This window comes from Neltuma alba, unplaced genomic scaffold, assembly GCF_004799145.2.
Source record: "Neltuma alba isolate B1F8T4 unplaced genomic scaffold, ASM479914v2 tig00004080_pilon, whole genome shotgun sequence".
NCBI classification, from domain to species: domain Eukaryota; kingdom Viridiplantae; phylum Streptophyta; class Magnoliopsida; order Fabales; family Fabaceae; genus Neltuma; species Neltuma alba.
This window is the reverse complement of record NW_021633556.1, coordinates 40,372-63,452: the sequence shown is the minus strand read 5'-3', so window position 1 is coordinate 63,452 and position 23,081 is coordinate 40,372. Positions and strand designations below refer to the sequence as shown.

General features: G+C 38.8%; 2 protein-coding genes across 2 annotated transcripts; one reads left to right on the top strand and one right to left on the bottom strand.

Moving 5' to 3' along the window:
* The first annotated feature begins 104 nt into the window (after window positions 1–104).
* LOC114743633 (uncharacterized) lies at window positions 105–20,612 on the top strand. Its single transcript, XM_028931852.1, has 5 exons — window positions 105–115; window positions 16,416–16,840; window positions 16,955–17,442; window positions 17,859–17,981; window positions 18,882–20,612. Exons 3-5 carry the CDS (start codon window positions 16,987–16,989, stop codon window positions 20,289–20,291), a joined length of 1,989 nt encoding a protein of 662 aa, XP_028787685.1. The 5' UTR covers window positions 105–115; window positions 16,416–16,840; window positions 16,955–16,986; the 3' UTR covers window positions 20,292–20,612.
* Window positions 1,354–3,271, bottom strand: LOC114743634 (B3 domain-containing protein At2g36080-like). Its single transcript, XM_028931853.1, has 2 exons — window positions 2,212–3,271; window positions 1,354–1,709 (listed from the first exon to the last, which is right to left on the bottom strand). The coding sequence occupies exons 1-2, from the start codon at window positions 3,038–3,040 to the stop codon at window positions 1,444–1,446; spliced, it is 1,095 nt and encodes a 364-aa protein (XP_028787686.1). The 5' UTR covers window positions 3,041–3,271; the 3' UTR covers window positions 1,354–1,443.
* Window positions 20,613–23,081: the final 2,469 nt, after the last annotated feature.

The window sequence follows — 23,081 nt, the reverse complement described above, 5'->3', positions numbered from 1 at the left end:
TTATGATTCCTTCAGCTGGCTCATGAGTTAAAAACTCTTAACAGGTGCAGAAATTCGTAACTCTTCTTCCATGAAATCAGTACTGTGATCATCATGCAAAGGTTTGAAGAAGAGGGTATCCTGAAAAGTGAACCTCTGATGCTCCACGCATTCCTACACGTATTCAGCAGAGGTCGGAACTACCCATACAATTGTGAATCAGAAGAACACAGTGTGATGGATTTTTTCCCATTGGTTCATTCATCCATGACGAAACATGTCATTGTCAGGGATGTTTCAATTCCATCGGAGCTGCTCCAGAATGATCTGAAGTGGCACTGACACCTTAATGGAAAGAAGCCAAACTTCGTTGACTCGTACGTTTTATTACTGCTTGCGTTTTTGGTTCAGGTTATTATTGACCGAATTCAAAGGAACTAATTATATAAGGGTGATGATGATGTTCACAAGAGCGTTAAGCTAAGGCCCACAAACAGAGAGTTCTATACAGTTCAATCTTGTCATCCCTGTAAAGCCAGTGACGTGTCTATTATTTGGCTCAGTGGACAAAATGTTCAGAGTAGGTAAAGGGGGAAAAAACTGAGATGGGTAGATTACACAAATTCCCAGGCTAAATATAAAACTGTCCAAAAGCAAATAAAACTACAGTCAGCTCACAAGGAAACAGCTTCCTATCTAATAATAACGATCAAAACGATGATGTGGTCAATATAACCGAGAGATAAAGAAGGTGAGAAGGAATAGAAAAAATCAGTAATAATTACAATAGAGAGGGAGAGAAAGAGAGAAAAGTGATAAAAGAATGAAGGTAATAAAGTGAAGGTAAAAAGAAACAAACAGTGTTTCCTGATCATATATGGTTAAAAGACGAAACGAAATTTGTATGGGTGCGAGAGAGTTTTGCCAATTTTTCAACGAGTAGTGGAATCAAAGAAAGGAAGACCACATGTGGTGAAGGGTGACTATAGCACACATGGCATGAATGAATAAGTGGAGGTAGATGCTAATATATAGTTCCAATACAAAAAAATGGAGGATCCTCATGAAGTCTCAGTTTCAATTTATTTTATTCTTATATTATTATTATATTCCCTTTCCTCCCTTGATACCAAGGGCCAGAACTGCATTGGGAACATGTTCCTGTGGCATTCATGGTCTAGTTGATAATTGATATGCCCCATCCAAAGGGAACAACGAAATCCCACAAAACGAATAAACTAGTTCCTTAAATTAAGACAAGAAACAGATATAATATTATATATATGTAATATTATAAAATAATTTGTTTGATTAATAAGAATAATCGATATCAGCAAAACAACTCTCATTATAATTAAATATGATAAGTGCCTTCTTTACATCTGAGTTCTGAAGAAAACAACAAGAAGGGAGTCCTTAATGCAAGAGGTGGCCACGGCCACGGCCACGGCAGGGCATGTCTAGCTAGGAGTGTGGTTGTTGACGTACCATGTGATTGGAATAATAAGAAGCAGATTGATGATGATTGTAACGGCCATGGAAGTGGTGGTGTGGGATGGCTGGACCCTGCGATGACGTCGATGACAAGTACGAGTATTCGGGTCCGGAGGATCCGGATTCGTCTGGTTGACATTCCATGTTCACACCGAACAGCCTCAGTATCCTCGAGCTGGAGTTGTTTCCCGCCGGTGATGTCGTTTTGTTCTGCTCTGCTTCTTCCAAACCTACGCCTGTAACATTACACCACGTGCGTCAGAGGGTTTTACAATATATACATATATCCTTCGCCTCATTCTTTCATAACAAAAAGTATATAGTCAATCTACATGTCAATGCTTTGTTTTTGTGAATCGGAGGTGATTCCTTTTCTTTTTTTTCCCCTCATTACTTGGTTCATTCAAAACGAATTTGGAGCGTGTTTGCTTCCCGATGCAGCGTACGATGCACAAGACCAGATTGCTGGGCGATCTGATCGTATAAACATAAAACCCAGACCACATTTCTCCCAGTTCACAGGAAGATGCCGGTCACACTCGCGTACTTCCATGAGGCTCAAATTATTTTATCTACAATCTACATGTCCTTTTAATTTAGGCGACAGCATTTACTCTTATCGATTTTCACCTCGAGAAAGAAGACAAACAGAGGGCATATTCCGCACTGGGAGAAAAAGAAAAAGATAGGGTTGATAGAGAAAGCGATGAGGTTAGAGAGAGAGAGAGAGAGGGAGACCTGCATGAAGACAGTCAGGTTGGTATGGCAAGGTTTGATGATGATGCGGAGGATAAGGATGTGGAGCATAGAAACTTCTGGTCCAACCCACGCCAACATTGTTATTATTGATATTGATATTGCCGTTGGCGTCAGTAGTGGTGGTGGTAGGTGTATTGTGAACGAGCACCGCTCTGCTAACATGCGCGGGGGTGGACCCAGACTGGTGGCGGCGCCTCCAGTTGATGAAGAGGCGGTTGGAGTCGGTGCGGTGGCGCTGGAAGTAAACGACATCGCCAGCATCGAGACGCTTGTCCTTGACGTAACGACTCCAGCCTTTGGTCAGCACGTAGCTCTGACTGCTGTTCCAGTACGAGTAACGGAACCTCCAGCACTTTCCTGCCTCGTCCTCGAAACTCAGCGACACACCCCTGCTCTCTCCGGCCGCCTCCCCTCCCGCCCCCAACGGGAAGTACTTCTCCGCGTGCTGCTTCGGAATCACCAGCCGGTTCAGCTTCCCCACGTCACTCGGCGTCAATGGCTTCTCGAACATCCCTTCCTTCTCGTCTTCGCCTCCTGAGCCTCCTTGGGACGTGGGCGTATCGTTTCCCACGAGACCAGTCCGCTGGTGTTGAATACTGTCTTCATCGTCGTCTTCGTCGTCGTCGTCATCGTTGTTATTGAGGTTGAAGCGGGTGGGAGGTGGAGGATGGTAGAGATAGGAAGGCCAGGCCGAAGGAGAGGGGTTTTGTAAGGGCTGCATAAGAAAGCCTTGATGATGATGGCGATGTTGTTCGGTCCACCACAGCGTGGCCTCTGGAATGTCCGATGAGTGGTGATTTATGGACATTCTTATTTGATGCTTCAGTGGAAGATGGTGGCAGAGAAATTGAGGATTTGAGGAGGCACGCTAACACAGAAACTGTGGGGAAGAGGGAAGAGGGGATCGGAGCAAGACAGAGAGAAACAAGTGTTATGATTATGGGTTTGATGTGCAAAAGCAAAACTGTGAGAACAATTCGATGGAGCCACCTCAGATATGACAATGAGAGGAGGGGAGGGGGAGTGAGAATATGTAAGTACGAGAGGCCTTTAAAGGTTACAGTGATACTTTTTTTTTTTCCTGAATTCTTTTATGAAATATAATTTCTGTTTAAATTTGGCACTAGTATAATAGATTAATAGTATTCCGTACGCGCGTTGTTTACCGTCAAATATCTGTAGGTGTGTGTTTGTGTGTGTGTGTGTGTGTGTATATATATATATATTCTATAATAGATGGATGGATGGATGGGTCCGCAAAAGGGTGCGGATGGATTGATGGATTCTGTTATTATTTTTATTTGTTTCCTTTTTGATTTTTCACTGGCAGGAGGCGCAAGTAGATAACAGTAGAAAAAGGTTGAATGAATACTGAATTGGGCCGAACATGTATGTTAGGGGATGCGGAGGGAAAGAAAAAGAGGTGAATTATTTGGTGTAATTAGGGACATCCCATGTTGCAAAATTCGCAAACAAATCAAGTGGTGGGGCCCTCCTCCCTCCTCCGACTCAGTAATCACCTTATACGCCCCCCCTTTCGTTTCTATCCCCACAGCCGGCCTAACCCTCTGCCGCTTTGCTTCCCAAGTTCATTCCCATTTTCTCACTCTCAATTCACCCTTTCCTCACCAAAATTCTCAATTCAATTACCTCAATGCCCATTGCCCAGCAGCGCAGAGCCAGTCTTTTACGCGGGTAGAGAGTTGAATATTTAAAGTGGTGTGTAATTACAGGGTGCCGTGGGGAGAGGCGGTTGAGTAATATTTTAAGAGAAAACTCAAACAGTGGGCACGTAGCTAGGGAGAAGCAGAGGAGAGAGTGGTCCATGCTTGGCATTGTATATATGAGCATGACATATATAGACGCAATTCAGGTCCCTCCAAGTTGTATTTATATTATCTTGAGGGATGAGAGAATATATAGTTTCAAAGTCACGTGCATGGCAGCAATACTAATACTGGGGGTAGGCCCATTCCTAGTTCAATTAATGGGGATAGGCGAGTTAAAATATCCGAACACCCCACAGATGCTCTCTTCCCTTTCCAATGAGCAGCCAGGGAGATGGGATAAGATTTGTCCCATTGCAGAATTGGCTAACTCCTTCCTCAGCACTCGTGTTTCAATCACCTCCGCGCACACACCCTCTCTCTATTTGTTTACTTATCTGATTCTTTGGCTATCTTATTTAATTCTGTTCATATAGCTGTATCCCCTGTCCTGTTCATATTGGTTTATTGTTTTTAAGTTAGGATTATGTCTTGTTGTATGAATCAGACACGAACCCCACCTCTATTTCCAGGTAGATTCAGACTCCCTTCTCGGCCCTGCAAATGGTTCATCTGTAGTTTGTTTAAGTTCATGTTGGGAACATACACTCACTCATAATTGTAGAGGGTTTTCAGTTTTCCTTCCTTATTGTCATGTTCTAATACAGACAAAATTTGTGTGTCATCTTACACCAGGTATTTGCTTTCTCCATCATGAGTCATTACCATTTCAAACATCAACAAGACGGTCCCATTGAAGCAAAACCACAAACACATGGAATGCAATTAATGCCAAACCCCGCGCAATTCACACAAGAAAATTTGAGACACACAAGTAATTTCATTCTGCAAAACGACGAGCCTCTGATCTTACCTGTGAATTCCCCAAAACCTGAGGGTTTCTATTGCTCGCTGAAAGGTGTTGCTTGGCCCGTTGCAGGAATCCTTGGCCACGAAGAAAGAACAACGCTTCATTCATTGCGAGAAAATTGCCATATACTAGTAGTTTATTTCAGGGGAAAGCGAATAGGACAAATACAGAGAGTGACAGAACGACACGAATTTTATATATTTTCTACATCTGGGTGTTCCTCATTCCCCAAGTAAAATCCCCAACTGGCCACTCGATTTTTTTTTTTTTTTAACTTGCAAGATCTGTGCATTGTGATGATTCAAATCTGTGTCTTTCTCATGGGGAGACATTCATTCAAAACTCTGCCCAAAACTAAATTGCGCCTCTGGTGGCTTTCTGTCCTCTCTATCTGTCTCCGTGAACAAAGCCAGCCAGCCTCTGTTCTGTGGCAATTCTACGATTGGTCTAAGCTAAATATTTTCAGGGATTGTGGCATGGCTCATTCATTGAAACAGTGATGTAATTCCGAATAACTGGTTGCAAGTGGTCAAGAACGGTGAACATAATCTAGCATGCTGATACGCATCTTGCACCTGAGATTCCAACGCTCACCAAGTTCAATGATAAGCACCTTAATTTTCGCATCTTTAAAATATATATTACTTCATGTTCTTAATATAAGACATCATTTAATTTTTAGTTAGATCCTAAATATAAGATTTCAGTCCATTCTGTCTCTCATATTTATTTATTTTTTTAATGTAATCCTTCAAATCATAGTAGTTTTAGCCATTACAATTGATTAATAAGGATATTTTAGAAAATACAACACTTATTTATAACAAATAACTAACTTAACTTATTTACTTAATCTACTAAAATTAGTGAAGTGACTCTTATATTTAGAACCAGAGGTAGTATATAAAAAAAGACCAACATAGTGCTTGTTAACATCTAAAGTTAAGAATTCTAAATTATTATAAATTTTTTAATCACAAAAGGAACCTTTATCACGTGAATTAGTCACAGATGATAACTTGGTCATTATATATTTAGTATTTACTAAACTAAATGCTCCTTTGTGCCATTTTTTGTGCCTCCTGCTGATTGATAGAATAAAGGAAAGAACGTACCGGCGGAGAAAAGGGTTGTGTGACGGCAATTAGTTGAGGTCCATCTCACTTAAGAGTTAATTAATTAATTGTTATATATGTGGCCCTTTTTGAGTCGGAAAAAATTAAAGGATTCAGATGCATGAATATCTAATTAAAAAAGAATCCACAAGTTGCCCTAGATCTCCAATAAGTGCATCATACTCGATCTGGAAAAGCTGATTGAAAAGGTACAGCCCCAGGACCTGAAATTCAAAATAATTGAGATTAGCCCAGGCAATTGAAATTATATACTTTTCTGATCCTAAATATAAAATCCATCTTATATAATATGATTTACATTACAAAATAAGTCTTATATTAAGAACGGGACGAGTATTTAATCAATTATTTGTTGCCTCAAGACTTTGTGATTGGAGTGGGGACCTTAACCCCATTCCATGCTTGGGCCATGATCGATACTTGAAGATCTTTATGGTCTTTGTTTATAGATCACATTAACTTTTGCAGTACGTAGTTTACTCATCCCAAGTGATCCATATAATAGTACTGCTCCCAAACGCTACCAATAAAGTAATAATAGCCTCTTCATTGTCTTTGCATGTTATGGATGAGCTAATTAACACGCTTGACTGGTCCCCGCAGATTCGAGTCTAATTAGATGCGTTGCGTGTTTTTGCTCGGAATAATCAACAGAGAAAATTGCAAAAACCTGTCTTGAGTCCTGAATAGCTTGTAAGCCGCCTTCGAGTTTTAAATAAGTAAAAAATACGCCCAAAAGAGAACTTACGTATTTTTTTTAAAAAAATATGATCAGATTTAACACGCACACCATCTACGGTTAATTTTAACATTACATGATAAATGCATATATTCTAGTATTCACATAATAATGATCTTAATAGACAGATAACTAAAAATGTAAAGACCTTGGCATTCACCGTTACTATTTACAGATAATTGAAATTAAAATTTAATTGGCATTTCTCAGAAGAAGAAGAGTATGACGTGTATGTGTGTGTTCATAATTATTTAAAATTATAAAATTGATAAATTTAGGGGAAAAGGTTAGCGAGGAGGCAGCATATATAGATAGCATGCCAGATGGCGGTGAGAATTTGGCGTTTCACAATTACTGTTACCATAATTACTAATACTGTTTGAGGGAAGAGATAACTGGGCATGATAATAAATAATAATTGAGAATTTTGAAACGCTGTGAGAATGCGTTTCATGATGGAAGATGTAAGAGTAATTGATTAGGGGATGGATATATCTATGTCCCGAAACACTAATTAATCATGGATTAACATCATTAAATTGCAGGCATGCATAGTTTTAATATTTAATTACTATACTGCCTCATCATGTTTTATAAAATACAATTTTCTCTCGCCTGTTAGTTGAAGCTGAACCCACCCATGAATGCTGTCAAATTCAAAGACAGCTAGCAATTAAGGCAGCAGGACCCTGTTTATTTTATATTCCATCTCTGTCATTTCATTATTTTTGACCTATTCTCTCCCTCTCTTATTCCCTTCCCACACTAAATAAATCCGGAACAAAGCTGGATTTCAATAGGCTTATAAAGATCGGTAGAGAGTTTGGCATAAAATTAATAACCTGATGAGTATTGGTGTGAATATGAATTTGTTTGTGTTGGCCAAAAAAAAAAAGAAAAAGAAAGAAACGGGAGTTCGTTTGCTCCGTGAAAAGGAACAAACTAATTAAACACGGCACAATCATGTCAGGAACTCTCAAATTGGATGATGTGATTTTTTTTCTGCGGGCATATAGTAGCTAAAAGTTTGTTATCATTGTATATTTAAATTTGAATACTTTTAATGCTAATATAATGTAGTATTATATTCGTCCCTCCTATTTCCATTAAGGGGGTGTTTGGATAATCTCAAATCATGGTTTTAAAAATAGCTTCTGAAAAATAGATTTTGGGGAGAATACATTTTCTGAAAAAGTGATTATGATAAAATGAGAGTGTTTGGATAGTTGTTGTCAGAAGTGCTTTTTTATATGTTAAAATTACTAAAAAAGACATAGATTTAAATGATAATTACATATAACATATATTTCATAATATATGTTTATTTGAAATAATAAATTTGTTAATAATATATATTTTGGCAACATAGTAAATAAGACATAAATAATATAAATAATAAATAATTAATCTGTATATATATAAAATAATTACATGTTTTTAGAAAAATAATTTATTTTGCCAATAAAAAAATTATTATTTATTAAAGATTTTAAACATAAAATCTCATAATTTTTTGCACAAAATTATTATTTATTAGGCTGCCAACCACTGCCCCGGCAAAGTCACTCTCTAATAAAAAATATTATTATTTATTACTCCTCAGTCCTCAGAAGCTGCCCCCGTGATGCTTCAGCGAAACCAAGGTTTGCAAGTTCAAAATCATGGTTTTGCTGGGAACCATGGTTTCAAGAAAGAAGAGGTGTTTGGCAAATTTTTTCCCAAACCATGGTTTAGAAAAAAAGCCAAACACCTCCTAAATGGAAGAGAAGAAGGGTTCCCAAGAAAATGCTACTGCATTTAATTTGATGAGCGTGGGCGCAAATATCCCAGTATCATTGCGTTAAAAAGTGCTTCTCAGAAGTGTTTTTCTGCAAAACGAGACAAATTCTTTCACACATTTATTTTGTAAATCGTAAAAACATTTCTGAAACCATAATTTGGTTTCCATTCAAACACTCCCTAAATCGATTTATATACGCCCGAATGTTTAAATAGTTAATTGAGGTGGAAAATGTAATAATGATTTGTATTTTTTGACTCGTCTCTCATAAGGCCAGGTCTCGCCTCTGCTTACTCGCGTAAATTAAATTGATACTATCATCAGTTCTAATTATAAAACCTATAATATTTTATACTAACGAAAACAATTACAAGAAAAATAATGTTATATAACATCAAAATATGTTTTACAGTGTACAAATCAAACTAACTAACTAAACAATAAAGTGGTTATTTAATATTGATGATGAGTAACTCGAGGAACCACCAAATGGGCCGGCATTCATTCCCCAGGCCGAACCGAAAGTGGTGGCGAGAAGCAGCCTCATCGACTGACACGTACCCTATTACATGCTATGCGCAACATTTTAAATACAAAACCCTCCCCACAGTGAAACCTACCTCTTTCATAATGAAGCGCATCCCAAAACAATGAATGCACCAGGCCCTTTCGTCACCTCCTCCATCACCCACCCGACCATCTAATTGTTCGAATCTGCACTTCTTGATTCAAATAAATGAATCAGTTTATATGATAATTCTTTACGAAATACATAATTCACGTATTATAAATAATACACTTCCGGTTCTAAATGTAAGATCTTTATTTATATAAAAGTTTTATATTTAGAACCGGAGGAGTATAAATTATTTTACATAAAACAATATTGAAAGAAACAAAATTTTAATTACTATGAAAAATAACAGCATTAATAATTTATTCTTTTGGTTTCCATGCTCTGTATCACCGTGGAGAGCAGGCGTGCATGCGGGCCGGTGGGACAGCCCCACCTCGGCGGGGCCCACGAGATCATTGCGTATTGTTTTCTGAGTGAGGGCCCACGTGGTCAGAGGCCCAAAGCCTAATCCCTCTGCTCTTCTCTCTTATCTGGTTGTGTGCGAGGCGTGAGGAAGGAGGCTGCAGAGAAATGGTGATGGAATCGGGTAATTGGCACGTGGCACGTGGCGAGGATAGGCCTGTGGTTTTTACAGGGTAGTGGGTGGGGCTACGCCTACATGTGGGACCATGCAGAAAGGCCCAATCGCCACGGTCCACGGGGGCCAGCTTCCTATTCCCACATGCGTCACCCTTTCTCCATAGAGAAAGAGACAGACGGCATCCCCTTCTTGGCTGACTTGAAACCAGCAACTTTACCCCTCCAAGAAATGGTATCATTATTAATTACCGCACGCGGTATGGTCTCAGAGAAGAACATGACATCATTTGCGACAGCTGAAAAGGATTAAGAATGCCATAAAAAAGCATGTGAAGATTATAAATCTGAACAGAGACTGGCACCTCAGAAAGAAGATAAGCTTAAATAATGGTTTGATTGGCAGTTGAGAGGGCTACACGTAATGGTAGATACAGCGCCACTACTACTGCAGCGGCAGAAGCTGCGGACAAGGAGACAAATTGGTAGGATTGGGAATATAATGCTTGCGAGTCAATGCCCAGAAATGATAGGAATTTTCTGGGTTCGGGGAATGCAATCACCGCCATTACCTCATCGATCTTTGAATAGTTCCATATTTGTGCCCATATGTATCCACGTGTAGAATAGTGCAGAAACGAGTGGGTTGGAAAGTGTTACAGGATTAGAAGGACTTGCCCTAATGTACGCCTAACTTGTTGAAAATTGAAACAGGATTGATTTGAGCATGGCCTTTGATTATCGCCGAGATATCGAAATGTAGGTCTACGCCTACAATTCTAGCGAGCGAACTGATAATTGCAAAAAGCTTAGGTTCATATCATACAATCATTGGATATGGATGGAAGTATAAAAATGAAAGTGGGCTGGAGGAAGCCAAGGAGCAGCATTATGATTTGTGAGTCAAAGATTTTTAATTTTGTTCCGTTCTGAGCCACAGTAACTTATTTGGTATGCTTTTTGAGAGGGCATGAGAGGGGGACCAGACATGGCGTCTTTGTGCCTCGCACATTTTTAGTACTAGTATTCTTTATTATCCATGTTTCTTTCCTCTTGCTACTTCTCCCTCACCATACCTGACGGGACATATGCTTTTTTTCTTCTTCTTTATGTATAAAAAGAGAATTCTGACTTCAGAAAGAGCAAGATGGGATATGCTTGTTCTGGAAGGATGAAGGTGAAGGGGATTGAATAGGGAGACCAGCGTCGTCTTAACGGACAGGGCAGAGAGGAGAATTGCAGCAAATTTCTGCGAGAAAAAAATATTTACTCGTCAAGAAGAGATACTTTAATTACTGAATTACTATCTCCGGTCCTAATTATAAGAGTCAGTTGACTAATTTGAAGAAATTAAGAAAAGAAGTTAAGTTAGTTATTTGTAATAAATATGTGTTGTCTTTCCTAAAATATCTTTACTAATCAAGTATATTGGCTAAAACTTATAATCATTAGAAGGACTATCTTTAAAAAAATTGAGTAAATGTGAGAGACAAAATGAATTGGGGTCTTATATTTAGGACTAACATAAAAGTCAAATGGGGTCTTATATTAAGGACCGGGGTTAGTATTATTGATCATACTGTCATTTTTTAATATAAGAATTAGTTTATTAATTTAAAAAAAATTAATTAAATTGTTATTTATAATAAATATGTGTTGTATTTATTGAATAAAACTTATTAATCATATGCATTGGCTAAAATTATCATTTAATAAAAATTTTAACATGTGTAACCTCTATAAAGACTATATTAAAAAAAAGATAAATATAAAAAATAGAATAAATTGATATCTCATATTTAGAATAAAATTAAATATCAAACTAATATGTATATTAATAACTGTAGATAGTAAAAGACGCGTACAGATGGATTAATAAGAGAGCTGAAGCTGCGCACAGAGCGGTCCAAATCCAACTTTGATGTGGGCCAAACTATTCAGGCCCAATATTGGCCCAATTAACGTTTCCGCCGGTCTCTTCCTGTTATCGTTATTGCGTGCATCAACTCTGTGATGCTGAGAGATCCAACTTGAAATGATGCTGACCTCCCATTCCCTGATCTCTGTCTTCCGCAGTGGAGAACCTCAAATCTACACTCGGTAGTGATCTTAATTTGAAGCACCGTGAAGCAGTTCCAATCAGGTGGCACTCGGCGTCGGAATTGTCCAGGACAGGCAGAGGCAGCAAGGGAGGAGAGGATACGGTCATATTAGAGCAGCAAGCTATGGAGGCAATCTTCTGTCATCTGAAAGCCTTTGTTTTGCGAGTTGAAGAGGGATGAAGCCAAAGATGCATAGACGACATCGCTTGGCATCTGAATGAAGGGAACTCACGTCTCATCGAAGTAAAACGGTGCGCATAAATGACGCAGCTCTTGGGGCAGGCTCATCGTCCCTTTACAAAGAGAAATTCGAATTTGCAGGATGGGTTTAACAATTTTGTGAATACAAAATAAACTGGACCGGGAATAAGAACGAGGCCCAATATTAAGGCCACTTCTACTGAAGTCAGTGGGTTCATATTTTTGGGCCTGAAGCCACTCAGCTCATGAGAGAAGAGAGTTTATTGGGCCAATAGGTTGCCGGAAGCCGACTTCTTTTTGTTTGGCAAACAAGGGATCACCGTGTATGAAAGGGCACGAAATAAAAAAGAATAATGAATGTTAGTGGGAAGGAAACGTGGGGAGGAGGAAAGAGACAGTAGCGAGCTTGAAATGTTGCTAGTATGAGTAAGGCGTGGAAAAGGGTGAATGAGAGATCTAAGAAGGCCGCCAAAGGCTGGGGATATTGTTCCCACCTGTGGGCATTATCATCTCCGTGCACGCCTGCGTATCCATATAATCAATCACCCCAATATCTTTCTCATCCTTCCATGATCGTAGCAAGTTGCAAATAAGATCCTGAACTACCGCATCATTTTTCTGAAAGAGTCTGAGTCGGCGCGTGAACCTCAAACCATATTAATGCGGTCAAACCATGGTGGTTGCCATCGCCATGCATTGGACTCAGAGTGGGCCACCATTGAAGGCCATGATTCCCGATTGTTGGCTATGCGACAGTTGAATCGCATTTTACACCTTCTAATCATGATTAATTACCCACTACTCTCTCTCTCTTCCGTGGCTTCTTTTTAAACTTTTCCATGTGACCGCTGCTTTTCTTGGATTCCGTCCCACCATCACTGGCAATGTTCACACGCAGCAGACATTTGCATGGAAGATGGAACACGCGCTTACATTTTACAGAGAAGAGTTATAATCATCAGAGTATGAATATATTTACACACTAAACTAAATGGCGTTAAGACAGAGAGATAAGGAAGCCCTGGGGCACAATTATAAAACATGAGCTAACTAACTGTTTGAGGATGGGAATTGGAGTTGATGTCAAATGCTTTGTACAGCTTTGCAAACGTGACGCTCCCATGCGCTGAGCCGTCAATCGCCTCCCCATCTGCACATGACAGATAATGATTAAATGCAATGTGCGTTCGTTTTCGTTTGGGAGGGAGTTAAATAAATAAATAAGACTGGGTTTTAAACTTTAACGAAGTGGGCGGCACCTTTCTTGCTGGATAAGCACGCCAAGGATTCAGAAAATTTGAAGGCGTTGGATAATCTGTCGTGCCCGCCGGATACATCAAAGCCCTTCATGATCCAACTTCACAGAAATACAGAAACATGTTACCGATTAAGTGATATTAGTGAATTTTGCATCTAAATTAAGAACTAAACACAGGCCAGTTCTCATTTCTATTACTTCCAGTCTTTAATACAAGATCTTTTTATTTTAGTATTGATTATGAGATTCTAATCTATTTTGTATTTTATATTTATATTTATCTTTTTTTTTAAAATTGTCCTTGTAATAATAATAGTTTTAATCGATACGTTTGATTAGTAAGGATATTTTAAAAAAGAAAACACATATTTATTACAAATAACTAACTTAACTAATTCTTTTAATTTATTTAAATTAGTTAAATATGTATTTATTACAAATAACTAACTTAACTAATTCTTTTAATTTATTTAAATTAGTTAAATATGCGAGGTAGGATATTCCAAATGCTTTCTGCGGGAATTACAGGCCGCTCTATTTGTCTCCCCGACACTTTTACCACTAGCAATTCTCACTCCCGCTCTACACCAACCAGGGAAAGAAATTAGTGCTGTATAATCAATAGCGTCATGTGAGTGATTACTTCATATGCGATATTATGAACATATGAAACCGAGAAAGGGGATTGGCGCAGTAATCAACAGTGTCATGTGAGTGGCTAGTTCTTATCTGCAGCTTTTGCGGATCCCAAAACCTAAATCAATTAATAATTCAGAATGGATTGGATTGCTTCTAGTGAGGGAAGGAACATCGGTGGAGGCATATGGTGAAACCAGATCCAGGAAATGCAGGATTGCAGCAGAAGAAGCTGAGGCTCCAATGGCCCCGTGGGAATACTTCGTTCATACAAAGTTTACGAGGAAGAAATATTAAGCGGAAGAGGTTAAAATGGATGAAACCAATACCTGTGCGGAGCTCGGATATCCGAGTGTGCTACTGTTACTATGTGCAACCTCTTTATTCCCCCCGGGATGGCATAGATTTTCCATACAATCTATACTGCATTTCAGTTTGCAAAGCATCAAAAGGAATATGGTGAGATCCAGGGAACTAGGGTTACGTTGCACAGTGTTAGACTTCCCTTTCAGAAAAGACATATTTTCTGAGAAATCAAAGAAGAAGAAGATGCTCTAATCTTAATGAAGCCTAACAGGGCCTTCAAATGGGGTTCTGTTTGGAACATGAAGCTCGTGTCATTTCCCGCGTAGACGAAGATGGGAGCTTTGTTGTTGGCGCCACCCCAATAGACATCGGAGATGAGATGTCCCTTTGTCGAAAGGTTTTGTATAGGGCAAGAATCTGAGCGACGAACTTAGTCTTGTAAAGGGCAAGCTTAGCAGAGCGAGTGCGAGGAGCGAGGCTCAGGCCCAACAGCTGCAGCAGGGAATCTGGATATGACATGACCACAAAGTGAAGCTCAAACGCAGCACATGTAACAATGGAAGCCATAGAATATAATTGGGAACTGCCAGCGAAATGGCATTGTCAAGCAAAAGATCCTTTTTAAGAAAATGTTCATAAATGGCTTCACCTTTCAAGGAAAAGTGGAACAAGCTGCAACTTGGTGGACTTATTGACTATTTAACAGTAAATAAAACGCTAAGAAGTTGCTGATGAGCTGCTATTTTCTCAAGCTTAATTCCTCTTCAATCTGGTCTATTTTTTCAAGTAAATTTTCTGTCATTATGCACGTCACAGAAGTACAAAATTCGACATTGGTCAAAGAAGGTAACTAAAAAGACATGGAGCTTTCAGAAACAGGGAATATATTTGAGAATCGAATAAGCATTAACGTTGCAACTTGCTTAATTAATATATAATTCAACCTCTAATGTGATTCAACAGCACTCTTTCAGTTCTCGAATGATCATCCATCATGTCTCGCTTTGTTGTGTTCGTTGGAAAAGTCCAAGAGGTAACAAGTGAGCAGAGGGGCTTCTATCAGAACTCGAAGATGAAAGATTGATGAGTGGGAGTATACGGAAGAGAGCCAAAAGCAAAAGTAAGACAAAACAAGACATGAGTTCCTGTTCGCTTTCAATCAAATCTGCTTTTTCTGCTTTGTCTTTTCCCCGCTTTTTAGAGTATGAAATACAAATGAAATCATTATGAGCTCCGAGACAAAGCAGTCATTAGTTGAAGAGGTAGCCCCGAAAAAAGGTACAGAACTTTAGCTCAATTTAGACTCAGGGTATAACCTATGAATGCAAATGTTTAATTCAACAATACATATTAACATAATCCTTTTTAAAATATATATATTTCACGTCTTACAATTTCCTTTTGTAGCATTCTACATATTTCCAATTTGATGGGATAAACTTGGTTGCAGGAACTTAAATGAACTAAATAAACTGCACAAGAGAGTTTGGTAGGATGTGATTTTCATCAGCTAGATAAAGTAAATTATGGATTTTTGGTTCTGAACAATTCCGGTTTCTCCAGAATGAGGAGGTCCTCATCATTTCGTATTGACTCTGTTCAGATTTTGTTCTGCCGATAGCAAAAATTGCCAAATCATTGAACTCCATCCTATTTGGGGGCAAGGATTTTGAGGAACAAAAACTAGTGAAGCTGACATGTAAAATTTATTATTATTTTTTTGCCTGAAATTCACAAAATGGTATGCGAGCCATAATCTATACTTTTTTTAAAAAAAATGGCTTATTTGTTTTTAACTTGAGTTATCCCCAGTCGCTTTCTTCCCCGATTGGGGTTTTCTGAAAGGTCAAAGTCAGAGTTGTCGTCATTTTATTATAAAAGGAGACGCCAAAAGCAGCAGTATTTATTGTCGTTATAATACCATCCACCGAATTTTCCCTCTTCCCACAGTCTTCTCCCTCCTCCATGCCCCCCACCCAACTTTATCTTTCCTTCCTCTACACATTTCTGATTCCATTCCTCATCCATTACAGCCATTTGATTTTGTCGTCATTTCATCCGACAGTTAATATGATTACACGTGTCCCCGCTCCCTGGGACGGTTCGTCTCTGATTGGTCCTCCCTTCCCTCTTTCGCTTTCGCTTTTTGCCCTTCCAAGTTTACTACACAACCTGTTGTTCTGATCGAATCTAGCAGCGGTGGTGGAAGCCATCAAAAGCCCTCTTATTCACAAGTCTTTTTCTTTAGGGTTTGGGTTCTTGCTGCGCCATTCCCTTCGCTTCATTTCATCTCTCTGCTTCTTTCTTCGTCTTTTTTTATTTTCCGTTTTTTTCCTCTTTCCTTGGAGCTCGATTCAGCAATGTGCTGTCAGAGTTAAAAACCAGACAGATTTTGTTCATTCCCAGTGTAAACTATTATTCTCTGTCCCTGAAAAAGCGCACTTCACACTGAAGTTGAAGTACTTTGGTATTGATCGCGCGATTTGAATTTGTCGACACCACCGACTTTTACCACCTTCGGTGTCATGGTAAAATTCTGTCGCCGCGATTGATTTACAGTTCAAGTCAGGCAGCATTGGAGCGAGAAACTGAAAAAGAGGAGGCTGAATCGTTGGATAGTTCTCCCCTGTCTTCTCGGATTCGAAGTTGTGAAACGCATGGTAATCAAATTACTCGTCTTTTTCCCTTCTCTGTTTTTCATGTCTTTCACGCTGAAGCAAAAAATGCTTTGATCTGGGCGCCTAAATTCTCATGCCGAGTTTTCCTTCTCTCAGATTCTTAGTGATCTGAGCATTGCGGTTTCCTGATGCCGAGGCAAATTCGAAGCATGGATTTGGTTCCTGGGAAGATCAGAAAACGAGGTTGCTCCTCATCGGCATCATCTACCTCCTCTGTGCTCCAAAACTACAGATTCAAAAGGGCCATTCTTGTCCGCAAGAGGGGTGGATCAAGTACACCAGTGCCCACATGGAAACTGATGAACTCAAGATCTCCCGCGTCAGCAATGCGGGCCCTGGAGTCCCCTAAGTACCCACCATCCCAGACAGGTAGCAAGGCCAAACAAGCTCCAGTGTCAGCGAGGAAGCTTGCTGCCACGCTGTGGGAGATGAATGAGATTCCTTCCCCGAGCGTTAGACAAGTATCTGATGATAGAAGGTTGAAGAAAGAGTTGAGAGCAAGGGAAAAATTGGCGGCAAGGTCGATACATTCTGGTTCGTTGCCTCCCCATTTATCGGATCCATCGCATAGTCCCGTATCAGAGGTGAACGTTTTTGCTTTTCAAATCGCATTTCGTTCGTTTCATAGTCTTTTTCCGATTTAGAAGGAATCCGGAACCAGTTTCAATATTATATTCCCATAAATTTTGAATGAGAATTGATTTCTATCCCTATTTTTCTTTCGTTTTATGTTCCTCTTGATTGTCTATGGTCAGCTGTTGTCTAGTGGCTAATTGGCAATATTGTAGATGGCTGATATACTGAGTTTTGTTGAGTTTTATCTATGTCTGGACCCTATATATATATACTGTGTTCAATATAATACAATCTGGAATGTTATGTTCCTATAATTTCAAAATTGACCTATCTGAGGCATGAAGCTACTGCTACGGTGTTCATATTGATGTTAATCGTACCGTTTATTTTTCTTTTCTTACGAAGTTTTATTATCTTCTTGTAGAGGATGGATAGATCCGGAACAGGTAGTCGCCATAGAAGAACTCCATCCATTTCTCAGAGGCTGAGGCTCACGGACCATCAAGTTGGTCCACTAGATTCTCTTAGTAATGCCAGTCTTATGGAGGTAGGTACTGCGAAGATTTATATAGTTCTGGAAGCCTCCAGCTTTTCTTTCTTTCATTCTCTCGACCCATCCTTTTCCATGCATTCTATACTTATCATTAGACATGCTAGTCACAAGTTATTCTCCATTTCTAGGATTGAAAATCACTGCTTGCTTAATGCAGGTGATTTGGATTCGCATGTTCAAAAGAAGTTTTTGGGTTTCCCCAAGAAAAATGGGTATTCAATGTTTGAAAAGCATGTTCCATATCGTTAAGTGTAATACTGACATAATAAAAACGAGCAGTTGAGACATTTAACTGCACTTATAATTGATTCTGTATGTTCGTATCTAATATAGCCGCATATATAACACAACCTTACTTCAGTGAAGTGAGTTGAACGGCTTAATTGTTTTCCTGGGTTACTGATCGACAAATCCTCAGGTCATGGCAATGAAAGTGTACATTCAAGTAGGTTCCCTTGTGGATCAATGCCCTTATCACCCTTATCCTTCCTATCTATATAATTATTCTGCTTAACAGTTCCATGGACTTGTTTAAAAAGTACAGAAAATCTGTGATTCATGCAGCTCTTTGCTGCATGGAATTTGCTTCCACGATACTCTTTTGAAGTGAATGAGAACATTTCAGATAAGTTCTGTATCTGTCCCATTGTGACCGAATTCTAATTTTTTTCTGTTGCTTGAAATAGGAGATTTGATATTCGTTTTCTTCTGTTAATGCTATTTTGAAATCAATTCCCAACTCTGGCTTAAAACAACCGGACATGTATGAGTAGAGTAACACGCAATTGCATATAAAGTGCCCGGCTCAAATTGAGTCAGATTTTCATAATTCAGACTTGTGATTAAAAAAAAGAAAAGAAAAGAGAGAAGACTCATGTTTTGCTTTTTCCACAGGTGGAAACCAGATCTCGTGCACAGACACCTACTTCATCTACTATTGGAGTTAAGACACGTTTGAAAGATGTTAGTAATGCTTTAACAACGTCAAAAGAACTTCTTAAAATTATAAACCGCATGTGGGGTCATGAAGATCGCCCTTCCTCTAGTATGTCTCTGATCTCTGCTCTACACACTGAGCTGGAGAGGGCTCGCCTGCAGGTCAATCAGCTTATCCAGGAACAGCGCTCAGATAAAAATGAGTTAAATTATTTGATGAAGTGCTTTGCTGAGGAAAAGGCAGCGTGGAAAAGCAAGGAGAAAGAAATTATTGAAGCTGCAATTGAATCTGTTGCTGGGGAACTCGATGTAGAAAGAAAACTAAGGAGACGGTTTGAAAGCTTGAACAAAAAGCTAGGAAGAGAGATGGCTGAGACAAAAGCATCGCTGCTTAAAGTGGTGAAACAACTTGAGAGTGAGAAGAGAGCGAGGGAAATTTTTGAACAAGCATGTGATGAGCTGGCAAGGGATGTCAGTGAAGATAGATCTGAGTCAGATAAAATAGACTCTGCGAAAGTGTGTGAAGAGGTAGAAAAGGAACAAGAAATATTGCAGTTAGCAGATATGTTACGTGAGGAGAGAGCTCAAGCAAAACTTTCTGAAGCAAAATATCAGCTTCAGGAAAAGAATGCAGCTGTCAATAAGCTCAGGAATCAACTAGAGGCTTTTATGGGAAACAAACAAGTTAGAGAAAAAGGACGCAGTTCCACTCACTTGAATGACGAAGAACTTGCTTTCTATCTGGGTAAAACTCGGTTTGATTACCATCATAATGAAGATAAAGAGGATGACGGAGGAGAGGTAGATGATGGAGTAGAATACAAAGAAGACTCAGCTGAAAGTGATATGCATTCTATTGAGTTAAATATGGACAACCACAAAAGCCACAAATGGAATTACCCCTCTGAAAGCAGGTTTGATGCTAGAAGATATTCTATTGATGAAGAAGTTAAAGGGAGGAGGTCTACCTCTGGGAAAGCTTCTCGGAAAAGCATGTCTCTTCAAAGGAGCATATCAGATGGAGTGGAATGGGGGGCCCAGGCTGAGAAGCTTCAAAATTTTGGAGATGGAATAGATTGGGAAGGCTTCTCTGAATTGGAGAAGCAAGCTCAAGGGAAAGGTTACGATGATGAAATACAAGGCCATAAATCGGTTAAAGGGCTGAGAGATCAGATTTTGGCTGGATCCAGGCCCGCATCCTCTAGAGCTTATGCAAGTCCAACCAGGCAATCTGTACAGCCTTGGCCATCACGAGATCCGACAAATGCCTTCTTGGAGAGACCGCCAATAATGCCAGTCAATGGTATCAAATCAAGGTTATCAGAAGTGAGGGGCGAGGGCCAAAATGTGAGGAAGCCCAAACGGTGAGAAACGCGCATAACTTTTTACAAAGGTCTGCTTGCCAATCCCATGCATTCTGTTGTGATGTCTGGCAAAAATGCAGGACGAAATCATAGGCCTGCTAGGTAAAGGCCAGCGTAAAAAATGCTTTCCTCCTCGTAACTTGTCTTTTTGGCTAGCCCGTGGGTACTAAAATTGTAGCAGTCGCTGCTTGGATATTGTTTCGTTTGTAGAGTTCAGAACATATTCCAACTGTCGAGTTTCTCCTGTAATTTATGCTGAGTATGTTTCTCAGGATGCTTTCTTTTCAATTTTAATGAGAATACTGTCTCAGTTTCTCACCCACTAGATCATCTATGACTCGTAACCATTTGGAAATATGTCAAGAAGTCTAGGACTTGCCATTTTGCAGAATCGACTCCCCAGTGTATGGAATCTGCCTCTTGTGCAATGCGGTCATTGATGCTTCAACTGAAGAATGACTGAACTAGTGTCTTCTCATAGTTGTGAATAAGGCATTCCATGACTGCACATTGAAGGGGAACATTATTCGGAGTCGGAGATAACTTCACCTCATTTGGTAAAGCATGAAATGTATCCTATGTCTCATGATTGTTTCTGTGCTTTTTCTTTTTAGTATACGGCAAGATGTGGTCGATTTTGGACGTTAATTGGCTTGCAGTTCCACTGTTAAATTGATCCGCTATAAATTGCCATCGTAAAAAAATCGGGAGGCCTTCAGCATCACGTGTACGAGTCTCTTCATCCGAAATTTCATTATCCTCGTCATATTAAATTCCCATTTTCGCCGCTTTTCAGTCGAAGCTCATCAAGAAAAGACTCCCATTGCGAGAGTTTGACTGAGTTACAGATACTCAGCAAGGCTTTTCATCGCTGCAAGAATTATCTTGAGCATAGACGTTATTATTGAGAAGATCACTAGGTACCGGCATCCTTAAACAAAAATCAACTTGGACATTAAATAAACGGCATAAATTCTCAGTAATCTATCGGGTCAAAAAAATTTTGAAAAAAAAAGAAAAGAAGGAATCTTAGAAATCTGCAGTTTGTGCCGCGAGGCACAAGCCACAAGGGTTCCAGCGAAACTAATAATACTCGACATGTTCGCTGCAGCAGCAGTTGGGATTCTCGCCCGAGCATCTTGCCAACTCTTTTTTGATAGGGTGCTAAATTAGAATTTTATAAGCATATTTATAGATTTGTGAAATCAATGAACAGGCTGATAAGAAAAAATTGATTATATTTGAAGTTCATATTTGATTTTTATCTTTTATAAACTTTTCTTTTCCCTCTTCAATGCGTTATATGTAGTTACAAGTTTTTTCTTAATACGGGATTGGAATCCAAGAAATTAGTGATGATGCCTTCTGTCGTTAAAGCACTCAATTAAACTAGGTCCTAATTGATTTGTAGTTTAGGATCGACCTAGGTCATTACTTCCAAGGAGCAATTTATGGGTTTCTTTAGGTAAAAATTCAGGTGATAAAAAAAATGCAATAAATTGGACCTAAACTAAAATGTAAAATTCTAATCCTAAATGGAAAATGTAAATGTCCTAAAATCTATATGAAAATTAAATTAAACTAAATAAATGCAATGCAATTTTTGGGGGGTTTTTTGAAGGAAAATAAAAATAATTAATAAAGAAAATTAATCAGAAAGCAAAGAGAATTAACAAGTAAAAATGGAAAAGTTCTCTTCAAGTAAGGTAGAGGGGACAACTCAGGATTCGCATGAATTCAACCTTCATAACCTTAATCAGTTAATTAGACCAAAGGGAAGTGATAAGAGAGTAGAATTAATAGACTTAATTACCTACTTGAAACAAAGGGAACCCTCAATTTCAAAAACCCTTAAACTATTAGAGAACTCATAACAGTATAAGGTTGGTTGATTAAGCTTATTAAAACCAATGAAAAATAACTCAATTAATTTTGGAAATTATGTTTGAAATTATCCAATTAAACGATTAGACAATTAACCAACTTAATTAAACAATTAAGAGGCAAAAGAACCCAAATTTTGCAATTCAAACCACATTGATAATTAAACTCATAATGAAAACTCAATTATAAATTCAATTAACAATGCAAAGGTTCTAAACATAAATTCCAACAAGTGTCTCAATACAAAAAAAATCCAAATATCAATCCAATCCAAGCATAAAGATGACAATCTAGAACTAAATCGTCTCAACAAAAATACAACTTAAAATTATCTAAAACTAAATAATCTCAAGTCCTTGAATTAAAAAGATAAATGGAACATCACTCCCTTGTGGTCTTCAAGTGCTAGCTCAAGGCTCTAATCTTTTCCATGCTCCTCCCAAGTTGCCTCTCTAACAAGCTTAAACCTCCATGAAAATTATCTTCCCTCCAAAGTCATTAGATGCCGCAGCCATGAGGAGTAAAGAAGAGAAGAGGATGATTATGTGGATTGTACGTGGAGTAAGAAAGAAAAGGATGTGAATTGATGATGGTGAGAGCGGATGGATCATCTTTTTCTAATATAGGACGAAATATATATGGTGCAATCCGTGAATATGGATGAGGGAAGATATGGTGTAGGCTAGAGGATTATTTTGACGGGGGAAAAGGAAATTTTTTTTGGATACAAAACTCAAGCCCATTAGTACTTAATTGACCCACTTGATATTAACCATTGGATTGTACTTATATTCTAAGAAACAATCTTGCACCGTTAGATTTAATACATGCTCTTTGTTGACCTACGAGAATTTAGGTGCATCCATTAATGTAGATTATATCAAAATATAATCAAAAATTAAATATTAAA

Coding starts and splice junctions, on each gene's coding strand:
- LOC114743634 (XM_028931853.1), bottom strand. CDS start 3,040: ATGTCCATAAATCACCACTCATCGGACATTCCAGAGGCCACGCTGTGG. Junction 1,710..2,211: donor ACCTGACTGTCTTCATGCAG/GTCTCCCTCTCT, acceptor GTAATGTTACAG/GCGTAGGTTTGGAAGAAGCA.
- LOC114743633 (XM_028931852.1), top strand. CDS start 16,987: ATGCCGAGGCAAATTCGAAGCATGGATTTGGTTCCTGGGAAGATCAGA. Junction 17,443..17,858: donor CGCATAGTCCCGTATCAGAG/GTGAACGTTTTT, acceptor ATCTTCTTGTAG/AGGATGGATAGATCCGGAAC. Junction 17,982..18,881: donor GTAATGCCAGTCTTATGGAG/GTAGGTACTGCG, acceptor CTTTTTCCACAG/GTGGAAACCAGATCTCGTGC.